At 42.5% G+C, this 17,000-nt stretch overlaps 1 protein-coding gene across 1 annotated transcript in view; it reads left to right on the forward strand.

Annotated features, from left to right (window-relative positions):
* The window catches only part of MAGI2 (membrane associated guanylate kinase, WW and PDZ domain containing 2), a 650,039-nt gene that overhangs the window by 506,640 nt on the left and 126,399 nt on the right, over nt 1–17,000 (forward strand). The window contains exons 15-16 of the mRNA XM_081799668.1: nt 2,023–2,117; nt 10,152–10,344. Coding sequence (XP_081655794.1) covers nt 2,023–2,117; nt 10,152–10,344 — 288 coding nt within the window. The remainder of the gene's footprint in view (nt 1–2,022; nt 2,118–10,151; nt 10,345–17,000) is intronic.

Below are 17,000 nucleotides of genomic sequence, written 5' to 3' on the forward strand. Positions count from 1 at the left end.
GGCCTAGAGTCCTCTAAGCTTAAAGTAACCTAGAGAAGAGATTGCTGTGAGCAGTAGAATCATAAACAACTTCTAACGATCTGTAAGTGGTTGGGCATTATCTGTCATCCTCCCATCTCCTCTTGCCTTTCCGCCTCCCCCGGAGGAGTACCTGTGCTTGCTGTGATATTATAGGGCTATTACATCTGCCTGGAGTCCCAAAGCCCCAGAGGAGCACACACTCCCAATGTGTGATTTCATACATGATGTCGTAGACCCCAGGAATAAACTGAGTTCAAAAGCCAATTGTGACTCATAGAGTATAGGGCAAAGTTTTCATCTTCCTTTTACCACCCAACTGAGTTCTCAGTTCTCATCTTTCAAATATGAACGATAATACAATTTATAAAGGATGACTAACGCATGTGGAAATCCAGTTGGTTAGTCTTCTCTGAGTTTTACATTAGTCGTTGAATGGAAAGGTCTTTGGTTTTATGTGCATCTGCTCATGAAAGGACATGACTGGTTATGGATTCTTGCACAAATATATACATATATGCAAATGTACTTCTGTGCTTGACTCAGTTTTGTTTTGTCTTTTGAGAACAGCAACACATAATCAGCTTATGCCTACATTTCAGAAATGAATGAGTTGCCTTTTGTATATCACTGGGAATGCACAGCCCATATTGGAGGGCACCATGGTAAACCCAGTGTCATTGTGCCTTGTTTACTGGATCACTTCAGCAGCCCCACTTACTGTAGAGCCTGAGAAAGACTTGCCTGGCCAACATTCACTGAGTCTCTCTCCAACTATGACTAGTAACCATATATCCAAATGGCTCAGACACATCTTCCTGTCCCAAGAGAATCATTCTCTGAGATCCCATCCCAATTTCCAAAACCATCCTGTGTAAGCAATTTAATATTGCTTCTATAAATTCTAATACCTCCTTTAAACCATGAAGGCCTAGGATCACTAAATTCTTCTTAAGCAAAGGATGGCATCAATAAGTATTTCCCAAATTTGCTAACATCCAATGGTATCCCAACAATGACCACGAAAGTATGCACAACTCAGTCCAGATGGAGACTTTACCCCCGTGAGAAGGATTCAAAGGTCCAGGGGTAATGCGTAAGCATAAATCACATTCTCCTTCAAAAGTCAAAAGAGGTCTTACACTTTTCATGTGTTTATCCTAGGATTGAAAACATTGACATCCAGGAGTCTTCCAGCTTATTTTTAACTACATTTCTGTTCTTTCAGCTAACTGCAGAGAAGTATCCCTCTTCTAGTTTATCTTGAATACACTAGTAAAATCAGTAGTGGCTTCCACATTATAAAATATTTGGGGAGATAAGAGTTCACTTACACCAGGCGAATTTCTACCCCTGAGTTATTAAAAACCTAAAGGAGTTTGTCTGAAAATAAAAACTTCACTCAAACTCCCAGTACAGAAAAGTTTCAATTCTATTTTTTTTCTAATTTTTACGATTCTAAAAAAGACAATTAGGCATAAATTTATATCTCCCCCCACCCTGCCTGACACACACGAAATGGGATGCATCAAGACATAAAGAGATATTTGTAAATTACTAGGCAGTACTCTACCAGGTAGTTCCAGGATGTCATCTCTTCTCTCATACTTTTGAAACAATGGTTCTAGTCAGAGTAAACATCCTCAAAGTAACAGCCAATCTTCTTGAGAGCAATCTGAATGCTCTCAGGAAAATAAAGAATTATAGAGGCATCGTTTTTTTGTTTTTTGTTATTTTTTTTTTTTGAGTCAGGAAATTTGTATGTTCTTTCTGCCTATGGTGTTACCCTAGTAATGCACTTGTTTGATCACTGTTAATCCAGAGACTACCTAATTTTGGAACTTTTTTTTTTACCACCTTTTTTTTTATCCTCTCTGCTCTCCACCAACTCTAACAGCACTCTCATTAATCACATCCACAGAATTAATTTATCATTGATGTGTTTGGTTTCTCAGGGAGCGGGGAAGAGACAGGATTCATTACTCAATAGGATCTCCTTTATACCAGGTCCAGATTATAAGGAGCTGGATGTTCACCTTCGCAGGATGGAGTCTGGATTTGGCTTCAGAATCCTCGGGGGAGATGAGCCTGGGCAGCCTGTAAGTTGAAACCACTTTATTTCCACACTGTGGGCTATATACTGTGTGAGTGCATCAGGAGAAATATCATTCACTATGAATCTAAAAGGAAATCTTTGAAGGCTCAAAAAAAAAAAAAGTTTGAGATTTGTGTTCTTGCTGTTTAAGTTCTCAAAACATGTCGGTGTTTCCATGCCAATATATCATCATAAATTAATGTACATACATTAAGAGGGGACACTACTCTTTCTCAGAATGGATTGAATTCCTCTTGAATAGTTCAATTACTTAATTGTATTGCACCCCTGGTCACTCTGGACAGTGATTCAAGGTAAACACATGGTATGACAGAAGATACACGTGAAGGGGTGATTTGGACCAGCAGAATTATGTACGTTTGCAATCAAAAGTACAAGGGAGAGAAAACACAGGGATAAACAGAAGTAAAATCAAGCTCAATGCTGCAGAATCTCAGCCAGACTCAAATTAAGGGATTACCATGAGAAGATGTTCACAAAGCGAACTTCAATTGGCACAATATTGAGAATTTGGGAAAGGCTCTGGAAAGATTAAAACTGCACGCGCGTGCACGCACACACCCGCACGCACACACCCCTCATTATACACCAGAGTCAAAGCATAAAATAATATACAGAAAACTCAACAAAGCTAGATTTATGCGCATGTATCAAAATACCAGCCATAAAATACTCATTGTAAAAGATGTGTCTTAAATGGTACCCAATATGACTAAGTCAGGTCCATGGAAGGTTTGAATAAATGACACCCATTCCAGCTCAGGTGCCTTAATTCCATTCCAGCTCATGCAAGAGATTGAAGCTGTAAGCCTGTTTCCTCGTCTGTAAGATGAAAAATACAATAGTCCTCTCTCACAGAGAGAGAGCTTTAAGAATTAAAGATAGCATAGGCAAACCTCTTGGTATTGTGCCTGGGTCCTATCAGGTGTTGAGTGCATGTTTATCGTCATCATCTGTCTTGTTGGTCAGTTTTTCCAGAAAATAAAACCAGAACCAAAAGTGGGCAGAAATCTTCAGGAGAAAAAAGTTAGTCTAACAAATGAAAGGAATCTGTAAAAATGAAAACTGTCCCAAAGTGAAGTCCATTGCCTTGGTAGACAGTGAGCTCCTTCCCCCCAGAAGTATTCAAGCAGAGCTGACGAGAACCTGACAGGAACCCCAGAGAGGTTCCTCGGCCCTTCGAGCGGAGTTGGACCAGATGATTGATGAGATCCCTAACTAGGAAGAATGTTGAGAAGCTGAGCTTAGACTCCAAGGATGAGGGAACTCCAAGAAAAAAGACTTATTTCCTAATTTGGGGGTAAAATTCAGCATCAGTCAACCACAATATCACTAATTCCCTAGCTGCCAGAGATGTGAAAGTGCCTTTACCATGGAGGTGCTCTGAATTTCCCAACTAGTGCTTTGGGAGGAAAGAGAGTGCTAAGGTAAAATATAGGGCACAAATAATTTGGGACTTATTTATCCAGAGACTAAATTAAGGATCTCATGTCACAAGCAGAAGGAACAAATCTCAGTTACATTTCACTCCCTTTCACAGACGTGTCCCCCTCTATCTGCCACCTGATTCTGAGTTTACCAGGGATCCTCGGTAACCTGGTCAGGAGGCAGCCTCACTCCTCTCTGTAACTTGTCTAGAAAGAACCAGAAATAGTATCCAGTTCCTTCACGTATGTAAACATTTAACCTCCGGCTTCCACAGAGTATCTGTCTGACTTAGTTTCCTTCAGGATCATTCTCTAACCTGTTCATATGTCTCCCTATTTAGTTTGAGCAGTGGGATTTAAAATTCCCCCTAAGCAGGAACTTCATCCTTCCCTTTTTATTCTCCGTCGGTGTCCCCATAAATGAATAGTGTGCCATCAGCCAAACTGGAGGTTAAGGTCACAGTCCTCCAGACTGCCAAGCCTGCCCCCATTCCTGACAATGGCTACAATGATTTTGCAAAGTCTGAGGGAAGAATCTGCCTCACTTCAGACACTAGCTGCAAATTTGGGGGTCCCATGGCCTCCTTCAGATTTGATAATTCACTAGAACAACTCCTAGAACTCAGGAAAGTGCCGTACTTATGATTACAGTTTTACACTGAAAGGGTACAAATCAGAACCAACCAAAAAAAAAAAAGGTCCATAGGACAAAGTTTGGAAGGGCTCTGCGTGCAAAGCTTCCATCATCCTCAGGGACGAGTTATCCGTCCTAGCATCGATGCCAACCAGGGATGCTCACCCAAGTATTGGTGTCCAGAGTTTTTCTTGGGGTCTTGTTATGTGAGTACGAGTGATTGAGTCATTGAGGTGGTTGAGCTCAATCTCCAGCCCCTCTCCTTCCCAGAGGTCAAGTTGATGTCATAAGGTTCAAAGGCACAACCCTCTAATTATATGGCTGGTCTTTCTTGTCTGGTCGGTGCCCACGCCCCACCCCCGCCCCCAAGACTGGGTGTGGCTGCTCCACCCTGAGTCATCTCCTTTAGCATAAACTACTGGTACCCACCATGAGTCTCCTCATTAGCATAAACTCTCAGGTGCAGTACAAGGGTCTCACGATGACCAAAGATACTCCTGTTCCAGTGGTCTAAAGGTTACATTTCAGGAAAAGCCAGACCTCTCTTTGGGCTCAGGCTAAATTCTTTATTGTACACCTATATGTTTAAAAGACACTAAGTGAAGGAAATAATGGCACTTTAAGGTGATTTTTATCACATTGTGGGGGATACTGAGACTTTTGTAGGGCATTTAAGGGTAAATTCATTAGAATCCATTATACTCGTACTAACATAATGCTTCAAACTTACCAACCTAAGGGATCTCCACCAGAAAGACGAGGTTCCTATTTGTTCCAGAATGCACTGACTGACATACTTTTTCCCCCCTACCAATCTGTGAGCTCCTTGAAGGCAAGGACCATGTTTTGATGGTGTTTGTATCTTCCAAGCCCAGCACAGAGCCCGACGTAATAGATATTTGCTAAACGGAACTGAAGAAAGAGTTCTCTTCACCAAGCCAAACTGTCACCTGAACCTCTCAGGAAAAAAAAAAAAAAAAAGGAATAATCTGGAGTTTACATTTTCTGAGGCCCCTAGATGCTTTTACAGGCTCTGTAGAATTTAAATGGTGTCATCCTAGAATCAGGGATGGTGTCCTAGGAACCCTACAACATGCTTTGCTCAATCCAGTGTTTTAAAATTGTGCAATACCAACTAATTTCACATGTTTAAAATTCAGATTTCCTTATATATTCTCTTGAAAAATAGATCTAGCAACATTGGGCTTATTATCTTCCTCATTGACAATAACCAGCTGGAGCTAAGGGGTGGTCCCTTCTAAACTGAGCATGGCCACAGTTCCCAAGACCCCCTCATGCCTGTGTTATTCCTTTAGTCTACTGTCTTTGACACTCCCATCCAAGAGGACTGGACAAAAGATGAATATTTTGCACCAAAGGAATCTTCAACCAGGGCCAGATCATGCTTTTACAAGCCCTAAGCATATCATCAGGTTCCTTCCCTTATATGATAAGGACAAACAAGAGATTCATTTATTTATGAAATAAATGTAAAAGAAATAAAGTTCCAATTCTTCCCATGGTGCTTACTTCAGTACAGTCTTTGAAATATGAAATTCTTATGTTGCTGGAACCCCTTTCCCCCATAGGCTCACGCTTTGTCGCTTTGGAGGTGAACTAGAACCACATTCAGGAAATACTGTCTTCACCAGTCTCTCCCTCCTCCCCCAAGGGTAGGAGGGACTGCATGACTGCTCACAGGGAAGGCGTGGTCTCAGCTGGCTCAAGAAGGGAGGGGTCTGGCTGATAATTTGCCTGGCACTGAAGCAGTAAAATTGTTGCCCAAATAGAGCACATATTACTCAAAATGAAGCTCGGGTGTGTGAATGTGGCCTCTGGACAGTTTTGCGCCTGGTCAGTCCACACGCTCCCAGGTTCCCAACCCTTCTGAACATTGACTTTGACTCCAGAGTCCTTTCTCCCTTGCAGTGGGCAGGCATCCAGTATCTATGATAAGCCTCCTCAGATTACGTGGATTGTTGGTTATCCCCGTTGTGTTTATTTAGATTTATTCTGGTTTATTCTTTCATTTGAATGATTTAAGACACACGCAGGCTGCAAGTTACAATTTTGACCCTTAGGCCATTGAAGTAGAAGGCTGAATCTTCCTAAAGCAAGCAGAGGCAGAGAGTAATGCCTTGAAGACCAGAAGGTTGCCCCTCAGAAAGACCATGTCAGAAAGAGAATCTACTGTAAAGATTTCCCATAAGCCTTTCCTTCCTGCTTTCCTCCATTGTGAGCCCAGAGATAATATATAAACAAAATGTGCTGACCTCATTTAATTGCTGATGTGCTACAAAGGGAGAGGCGCATGAGGTGACTTGGTCCCCAACCACAGGAGGTCTCATAAATTACATCAAACAGGTTTCTGCCTCCATATACACGAAATGGTACTGACATCTCAGGGTGCGCATTAAACACGACAACATAGCTTTCGGCAAATAATGAACAGCAGGACTCCAACTCCAACAAAGCATATGGGCATTTTTCCTGCAAGAGGAAATACTTTTCACAGTTAAATAACAATAGAAATAGAAAGAAATGAAAAATTGCCAGAAAGGAACAAAAATGGGATTTCCAGCTGTGAGCCAAAAAGAGATGGGAAGGCATCAAGGTGGAAAGATTTAGAAAACTGCTGCAATGGAGAAAAACTGTTGATAGAAAGAAGAGGTAATGATAGACAGACTCCTTGGTCAGGGAGTCTGTGCAAACTTGTGGAGAAGTTTCAGAAGGCAGGAGCCTGAAATGGGCTTGCCACATTGTCAGGTTGTCCCAGGATATAATTATTGCAGCTCAGACCTACCGGGGTTGGACTTGCATTAGGTAGAGCAGGAAAGGATTAAAAGAATTAAAAGGACTGCACATATGATTTTGGTTTTGTTTGTTTCTTACTTGTTTTCATTTTCCTTTTTTTGTGTTAGCTTTTTCCCCTGGCTGACTAGGGTACCAGCCACTTGAATGCAAATTGCTATTATTTCATATCAAATACTCCGTTTTGTTCCATGCCCTCCCAGCCTGTAAGATAGAGTTGTGGAGTTGTGATTCTTTTGTTTTTTAGAGAAGGCCGTTGAAAAGCTAAGGCCATGGATCGGTTGTTCATGGGGTCAGGGGGCAGTCTTTTTAGAGCTATTTTGCCACAAAGTTCTTCCTTCAGGGCCAAAGCAGTAAGGACAAGATAAAGAACTCCTCCAAGAGCGATGAGAAAACTGATGAGTGGGTCTACACAGGCTGAAGGATCCAGTGAGGCTAGAAAAGAGGGGTGTGTGGAGTGAGGACAGGGCTCCCACCACCTCAGCCACGTGACTGACACCCACCCACCACCCCGCCTTGCTCCCTTTTTTCCGTGGTGCATGCCTGCTAGCATACAACAGAACTTATTACACTTACTATTGTCTGACCACTAGACTAGGAGTTCTATAAGGGCAGGGATCTGTATTTATTGTTCACAGATGAATTCCTAACACCCAAAAGTGCCTGTGGGTTCAATTAATACTTGCTAAATCAATAAATTAATTAGTACTCATATCCCAGCAATGCGGCAGAAAAGCAGATGTTTTACTGGGATTTTCCTTTTAACGGGTGATATAGTTTAGGTGATGCTAAAACCGGTATCACCTAGTAACAAAGAAGATAACTTCAAGGGCATCTGTGTATCTTTGCTGTCTGCTTACAGCAAGGGAGGAATGGGAATTTTCCAATGTGAAATTTGGGGCCGGGGGTGGGAGGTTGGTGGGGTGTTTTTTTCTTCCCCCAGGTGAAATTTCGTTTTTACTATTTTTGTAGAGGGCCGAATTGGAGCCATGGCTTTCTCAGGTGTGACCTATATCTTGGTTCATTTTTCTCAGTGAGAGTCAGAACTATAGCTTCAAGTTGATAATTAACCAGCCAAGAAGCTCACGTGCCATTTTCTTCTCTGTAACTAGCTGTAAAGTGTCTCACTAAAACACATAGGAAATCTAAAGTTCGAAGCATTTTGGGGGACTAACCCAGCTAAATACAGCTTTTCACGGGGCAGTGGAGAAACATAAACATTCATTTTAACTGGCTTTCGCGCAAAGCACTTAGCAAATCTTTGAAGGCTCCTTAGCGGGTTCAGTCTTTTGAAGAATAGACTGGAACATCTTTAGAAAGAAACTCATAAATTCAGGTTGGCATGACAGTAAGAGAAAGGGAGAATGTCAGAAGCAACCATGCCCAGCTGCTGGCCTGTAGGAAATGGGTGAGGAACGTTGCAGGGGAAGAACCTCACCGTACCCTGAGATTTTCCTTGTGACGGCAATAATGAATCCCTCCTCAGAGCACCAATATTCAGTGCAGAAGCAAGTCTATCCCCAGCCCGCCCCCAGGAATAGGGAAGAAGTAGCTGTAGTCATAGAGAATTGTCATTCCTATGGATAAAGAAAGCTGTTCAGTGGACCAAGGCTAGGAAGTCTTCAGGAAAAGAGAACACTCTTCAGCCTCTGATTTTGCGTATACCCAAGACATCCTGGGCATTCACGTCAGGTTGCCATGTTGACAGGCCACACCAAGCAGTGTGACCACATAAGAATGAGTCTGTTGTCACGCCTGAGACACACAGCCTGCGGTCACGATGGGGCAGCTCTGCAAAAAAGCTGGGATCCACGGATCCAGGGTTTGAAAGAAATCATTGTGCCTGAAAGAAATCCATCTGTGAGCAAGGGATCCTTTTATAAAGACTTAGAACTTAGACGATAGCTTCTGTAATATGATCAGGCTAAGGGGTTACGACTGCCTACGGATGCTGTATGGCTAAGCCACTTGGCAAAAGAAATAGGATATCCATTGCCCATGTGTTGGAAAAATCGTAGGTTAAACGGTGCAACTAAAATATTTAGTGCTGTTGTTTTTTCTCCGAGAAGGAAAAAAAAAAAAAAAAAAGCCTCGTTATTGGACACTAACCTGAGTGTTTCTAGTGGGAAGTGGGAAATCTTATATTATGTCTTTCGTGACAGTCCCTGGCTCAGGGTAATTCCCATGCACACATTTCCCAGATATGTTCCTCCTCATTTCTTGGTGTGAGGAAGCAGAAGCATTTCAGGGGACAGGCAAAACTGGGAATGTCCTTTACACAGGGGACAGTGCTCCAAGGAAATATTCAAAGGAATAGAGCAAAAACCGGGAGGAGGTTTGACTGAAACTTTTTTTAAGTCACCTGGCCAGAGAAGCCAACTGTGAGTTTTACTTTGTTTTATTTTATTTTCCCCTTACCTCCAGCCTTGCAAAGCAAAAAAAAAAAAAAAAAAAAAAATTTGAACCATTATCAGTTTCATAATATGCAGCAGCTAGTTTCCCCTGACATTTTTTGAGCACTCAGTATGCGCCATGAGCAAAGTTAAATGCTTTACATGCATTATTTCATTCAGTTCTCCCAACAAGTCCATAAAGCAGCTCCCACTACTTGATTTCCCCATTTTGCAGATGAAGAAACTGAGGCTCGCGGAGGTTAAGACTTGCCCAAGTCCACACAAACAAGAAGTGGAGCCAGGATTCAGTCCCCAATTCGTTACATGCACAGTGGCCAATAACATCAGAGTACTTGGGGTTAGAATTTTCCTTAAGGGTGATAACTGGTGCACCAGGAAGCAAGTGTCCCCCAGACCTCGTGGCCATCAGCAGCGAGTTCAAAACGTTTACTTCTCTGAAAGAAGTTAACAACCTGGAAGAGTGGGAAAGGCCCCTCGTTTTTCATTTTTCAAGTACATGCTCAGGTTTGGAGTAAGGGGTAGAATGTGGGAATAAAACCTTCCACCAAGGTGTACATACATATAAAGAAATTATATGTATATATGATATTATTGTCTAGAATTATATTTATATATAAGGAAGTTATATATAAATATTATTATCCATGATTATATTTACATAAAGAAATTATGTATGTGTGGGGGGGGGAAAGTTGAAATGTAAATATCCTTTCCTTCTCACGCTTCCCTAGATTTTGATTGGCGCTGTTATCGCCATGGGTTCAGCCGACAGAGATGGCCGCCTGCACCCAGGAGACGAGCTTGTCTATGTCGACGGGATTCCAGTGGCTGGCAAGACCCACCGCTATGTCATCGACCTGATGCACCATGCAGCCCGAAATGGGCAGGTCAACCTCACTGTGAGAAGGAAGATGCTCTGTGGAGGTGTGTGGCTCAAGCCAGCAGGGAGGCTTGGGGGTCAGGTGGTGAAATGCTTTTGTGGGACATGGTAAGGACACTTGAAACAAAATTTTAAATCAGTTTCTATATTAAACAAGGACAAAAGTCAGCCTAGATCTTCCACATGTAACCGTGATTTTGAAAATGCAGATTTTCACCCCGCTATAATTCCAAGCAGTCTCTCAGCCCTACATTTTCCGTGCAGTCATTAAAAATTTCTAGCAGAGCCTGGGGCTAATTTAAGTTGTGTATGCTCTTTGCTCTTTGGTGGATGCTGGTTGTAAGAGGAACATTACGGTAGCGGAAAATACAGCTTTGGAAAATGTTCCTCATTGTGTTTACAAACCAAGAACCACAGCATTTCGGTACCATCATAAGGCAACTAAGATGGAAAATTAGCCTCCATTGTAGAGCCTGATAAAAGGTAACAATAAAACCATTACAAAAATACAGCTCTACGTCACTCTGAGAAAACACAATTCATTTAACTCCAAACTTATGAAACCCGTAAATTAGAAGTAATTATGCCCTTTACAGCTATTCCCTAACATCATAAAAGAATCCACCAAAGATTTCACTTTTAAAAGTCTGTCTTCACAGTCATAATACGATTCCACCATCTCATCCCCCCCCCCAAAAGGTTTGTATTTTTATGAATATGTCTGTTACAAAAATCGACTATTTTTCACAATCTAAGCCCTCAGTAACGTTGGCGGTAGGGTCCCAAACTGCCTGCACTTTGCCCTGCGAATTACAGGAGGAAAGCACCAATGATGTTCTGTCACCTGCCGCCCTCATGGCCCTTGGCCTCTCTGCTCAGTCCCCTGGCTCTCCTCAAACAGATTAGGAGGGACCTCGGCGTCAGGAGCTCCCTCGTGTTACAGATAAGGAAACCGAGGCCCAGAGGTTGGCTAGCTTGCCCGGGAGTCTGCAGTGAGTCAGTGATAATGCAGAGGCTCTTGGCTTCAGCCAGTGCTTCTTGCCGTATCCCACCTTCGGGCCCCCTCCCAGGGAATTCAAAGACGTGAGACCAACCATTAGCAAATGTCACTCCCTAACCTAAGTAGTCCTCCGTATGTGTTATTGTTACAAGGCATCTGAATCAAAAAACGGGGGCTGGGGAGGTGGCACTTGCTAATCACAGGCTGTGAATGACTAGGGAAGATAAGGCTTGTTAATCGACCTGTTTTCTATTCAAGTCTTCTAGAAACTAGACTTTGATCAAGGGCAATCATTTAAAAGGGCAAGTCAGAATTGTCAGCCCTCACCAATAGAGACGCTTTGTATCTTGTGCCATTCACCTTCAGAAATTCATGGCATACCAAAGAAGTAAAACACCTTGAATTATGCCTCATCCTTGGGCGAGCTGCCAGGAGGAAGACAGTGTTGGCTTGGTTAACATTTAACTGTCTCTCTCCCTAAGAGTGATTTTTAATAAAAAGTTTGCTGTGCTATATGTTCTGTAACCCAAAGATAAATTAAAAAGATACCTGATTTACAAGGAAATATACTGCAAGGTGCAAAACCAATGCACCAACATAATTTCATGCTCCCTTTGCCACCAGCTGATTATTGCAAATTAAATTTTGTTTTAATCAACCCAAGCTATTGGAGTGTATGCCAAATGCTGCAAAAAATGTATTCTTGCAATTTGTGGATCATGTGACTTTCGTGAAGATGCTCTTTGCTGCATTTCTTACCGACTTTACTCATTTAGGCTTTCGAGTGCATTTCAAGTGCATTTCATTTTTGAAAATGTTCAGCTGCAGACCGCTTGTTCACACTAGGAGAGTTTCCAAGTTAATTCAGCTCACTCTTCCTTGAAAGCTTCATCAGTATTGCAAATGATTAAGTTCAGGAAAGGATACTTTGATAGTAAAGTAAATGCCTAGAAATAGGATGGAACAGATTTTTTAAAGGCATAGGAAGGCAGCTTTTCTTCATAGCTGCTGTTTCTCCAACAGCGAGAAGGGACAGCCACAAATGGATGTGACAGTGAAGATGCCTTTTCAAGGGCTGTTATTATTATTATGCTTTCCCAAGCAAAGACAGTGGGACGTGTGAGCCTGGCTTACAATGAGATGGTTCAAAGCTGAAGGAAGCAAGCAATCAGCTTGTGAAGAGACAGAAGAGGGGTGAGAAGAGAGACAGAGTTGCCGCCTCCTCGAACAAAGGAGCGGTATCAGGAGCTGGAAAGAAGGGGGTCATAGAGGTTAAAGCCTTCAGCCTCATGCTTGCCTCAGCTTGTACAAACGTCCTGTCCCTCCTCAGAAGGCACCAGGCACCGGCTTCCAAGTAACGCTCAAGAGAGAACCACTCAATCTATTAGGAGAGATACCGCCTGGCTAGTTACATTGGGCAAAAATTAAAGTAACACAAAAGCCTTCTGCAAATATTAAAATATTTTAAAAGTGTACTCACTAAAGATAGAAAGGCAAAGTTTTCAATGAGGCAATGACAAGGTAGATCCTCAAAAAGGAGAAACTGTGAAGTAAAGGAAGGAAACATCCAATAATGCATCCAATTTTATTTACCAGATAAGTACAGCACAGATCTTGCACTTTAAACTAGTTGTTAGGGACGCCTGGGTGGCTCAGTTAGTTAACCGGCTGCCTTCATGATCCCGGGGTCCTGGGATCGAGCCCCGTGTCGGGCTCCCTGCTCAGCAGGGAGTTGGCTTCTCCCTCTCCCCCTGCCTCTCTCCCCATTCTTGTTCTCTCTCTCTCACACTCTCTCGCTCCCAAATAAATAATCTTTTAAAAATTTTTAAAAATTTTAAAAATCAACTAGTTTTGGGAGATGTCTTATCCATACCACCAGCTCCAGTGTTTAGCCATTTTCCCCCCAAGGATGGTAGAAGAGTGGCTTTAATTATAACACTGAAGTATAAATATTTCTATGTTTAGTAGCTCAGCTTTGAGACGTTCAACCTAACGACACATTATTTGGAATACACACTATTCGTCTGAGAGAAGGGTGTCTCTGAGGAATTTCCTAATGTGTCAATCTAGAATTGATGTGAAAGAACATTTTATGACTTAATCAAAACACGTTAGAGTCCCTCCTAAAGCTATCCATCAGTACTTTTCTCTCACATCTAAGGGAAAGTCTGACTCCTGGCTTAGTGCCAAGAAAGAGAAAGTTTTCTTGTCAGCTGGCTGAAAAGTTTAGCCATTGTTTAGGGTGCCAGTGGATTCCCTGGTCCTGGTTACTACACTTTTTGTCAATTCTAAACACGTTCCCTCTTCTTTGTCTGTGAGCATGTCACCCATTTAAATAAGTTGTCTGCTTTGAGGAGTCTAGACCAGGAGTGCACACACTCAAATGCCTTGCAGGCAGGCCAGCCTCTGGCTTTGGCGGGGCCGCAGCCTGTGGGCTGCCCCCTGCTCCATCAGGCCCCGTGAGGATGCACATTGCATGTGGACACTCCAGCCGGGGCCAGCATGCCCCATGGACTCAGCCACGCTTCGAGACAAGACATCTCCAGTGCTGTCATGCTTCTGGGGTACAGCCCTGAGAAGGGGCCCAGGAATACCCTGGAAGCAGGCAGGCTGTGTTTGCTGCAGTAGAACCCTGGAGTCCTGGTAGCCAGCATGTGATCTGGAAGGGAAGCAAGGGCTCTGGTTGAACAAGTCCCTTTGGCCCTGCCATCCTCCTCGCTCTACTGGTAAATGAGTAAGTCAGGAATTTGTAGGTGACACGGGGTGGTTGGCACCGTGGTGGCTTGCAAACTCAAACTCGGTAAAGGGAGTAGCCACTGCCCAGCTCTGGCTGAGAACTGCGAGGTATTTCAAGAGAAACTGGAAATCCATATTTCTGTAAGATCTCCCTTTTTAAAAACATTGGCAATCAGTTTTAACAATTATTAGACAAAGTATAGCCCAGCACTGGACACAAATCACGGATGGGTCTGCGGGCCAGGAGCAGCCCCCGGCCAGTGGCGGACTATTCTCGTGGAAACCATCGCACCTGGATGGCATCACCAACAACGCTTGTCTTCCCAAACAGAGACCTCTGCCGGTCAGCTCAGGGATGACTTCCAGTCTGACTGGTGAGGACAAAACAGAAGCTCAAACTAAAACTGAATTATTTGGCTTAAGTAGATACTAATGGCCCGAATTCTATACATCCATTTGTGTGAGAGACAGAAGGATGGGTCAGGGATGCTGGAAGGTAGTGAATTAAAAAAAAAAAAATGCACGTGGTATTTAGTCACTTTGTGACGTTCACTGTATTCTTCTAAAACAACGCTGTTCGTACACTACCCCAGAAAGGGTCGTTGGCAAGAAGACAGTCACATTTGGATCTAGAGCCCGCTGAGTAGAAAAATAACTGCGGAATCAATTCTATCCCTCAAAACGGCCCATTGGACATCTTCTTAACTCCCTGGTTTCAAATGTGCTCGTATTGTTAAAGATGAAGAACTTTGTTCCAGAGGTTGAAAGACGAGTCCAAAAGCAATAGAATGGTATTCTGTTAATGTTTGGGACTCTTCCCCTTCCTCGGGGACCATTCACGTTGATTAGTCGATGGCGTTCTTTCTCCCTCTAGAACCCGCAGCAGAGCCACTCCCAGCCACTCGCTGCAGAGACGGATCATTTTCCTTTGTTGCTGCTTGGTGACTGGCACAATGCTCAACCCCTGAAATATGACAGCCAGAGAAAGAGATCTCTCTTGTCACTGCCTATGACACCTAGTTACCGATTTGGTCCCATACCTCAGGGAGATTTTCAATTTAATGTTGCAGCCTAATAATTGTTTGTTTTTCTTCCTCCCGACTATCTCTAATCACTTTATTTCCAACTTGCGCAAGGACTGATAAAGGACACGTGCTTCACCAAGGCAATAACAGCTTGTCTTTGGATGATGTTTTCTCGTGGGGAGGGTACATTTTACAGGCAGTTCTAAATTCTGGTAGGAAAGAGGGAAAGGCTTTGACATTGGCATTTTGTTCTTTTCTCACCTCAGTACAATTCTTACAGATGAAAAGCATCCATTTGTTTTCTTTAATTAAAACCTGATTAATTGGGCGCCTGGGTGGCTCAGTTGGTTAAGCGACTGCCTTCGGCTCAGGTCATGATCCTGGAGTCTCGGGATCGAGTCCCCATCGGGCTCCCTGCTCAGCAGGGGGTCTGCTTCCCCCTCTGCCCTCTTCCCTCTCGTGCTCTCTGTCTCTCATTCTCTCTCTCTCAAATAGATAAATAAAATCTTTAAAAAAAAAAAACCTGATTAATTAAATCTTACAGAAAAAATTCAGATTTATCAAATGATAATAAGCAGCAGCCTGGGTCTTATTCTGCTATTACAAACAGGAAATGAATACATTTTTGTAAGATGATTTTTTAATCTGAGTATATGAATAAATGCAGCTCCTTTTTCTTTACATATCAGTAGAACAACAACAACAAAAATCTCTTGTAGTCTGTGTTCTTTCTCCCCAATTTTTGAAACGATTTTTGATTTTTGAAATTTGATTTTTCATTTCAGAATGGAATTGCAGCTTATCAAGTTAAGAGCCTTCACTGGAACTTTTGCTAATTATTTTTAACTTGCCTTATGAGACCCCTACCAGAGCTCTAAATAGAAGACCATATCTAGAGACCCAAAAAGGAATCATTAATTGTGGTTACTTTCCTTCTTACTATTTCTCTGTTCCATAAACATCTTTTGAGCACACTAATCAAATTGTAAGATGAGATGAAACAGTCCTATTTCTAATTACAGTATTCTGGGTGCCCGCTTCAGTTCTTTTAATCAGAATACCAAAACCTAGGTATTAAATTAAAATGACAAAATTCTTTCTCAATGACAGATGAACTTTCATTTTTAAAAAGCAGCTTCTCTTGGCTGCCAGCTTTCTATCATTTCTCCCTGTAAATAAGCTTGTTTTCTCATGGAAGTATTGGTTTGGTTTATCTGGCTGATAATGTTTTGTAATAATGTAGAATATAAATGAGCAATGCCACCCATACCTCTCTCAGAAATTCAAAATGCATCGTCCCTTGGCCTGACATCATTGTTAGATTTAATCCTAGAGTGAGTGAATAGAGGAAGGATCCTTTAAGAAAGATGTTTTCCACCTATACAGAGTGAATTATCACTTCTAGGCTAAAAGAATATTGCAAAATTAAATAAAACTGTGATTCTTTAGTAAAATTATGATAAGTCTCTTTATATGGACATCCTGGGCTGTTACCCCTCCAGCAGCATTGCTCAGTGGTGCCCTAGAAAGAAACCTCACTGGGCTTCTCTCTCCTGTGCCCAGTCTTCCTAAACCTACTGAATACACTTTCCACACATGGACCCTGAAGATGCACAGTTTTTACAAGTTCTTTAAGTAATTCTTGTGCACAATGCAGTTTAAGATACTGTCCACCTGTTTTGTAATCTTTGATCAGTTATTATTATGCAGCTAAGAAGCTCAATATCTAGGGGCTCCTGGGTGCCTCAGTCGGTTCAGCGTTTGACTCTTGGTTTTGGTTCAGGTGGTGATTTCAGGGTCAGGTCGTGAGATTGAGCCCCGTGTGGGGCTCCCTGCTCAGTGGGGAGTCTGCTTCCCCTCTCCCTCTCCCTCTGCCCCTCCCCCACCTCTCTCTCTCTCTCAAATGAATAAATATATCTGGGAAAAAAAAAAAGCTCAT

This window comes from Leptonychotes weddellii, chromosome 12, assembly GCF_054177405.1.
Source record: "Leptonychotes weddellii isolate Sample4059 chromosome 12, ASM5417740v2, whole genome shotgun sequence".
In the NCBI taxonomy this organism is placed as follows: domain Eukaryota; kingdom Metazoa; phylum Chordata; class Mammalia; order Carnivora; family Phocidae; genus Leptonychotes; species Leptonychotes weddellii.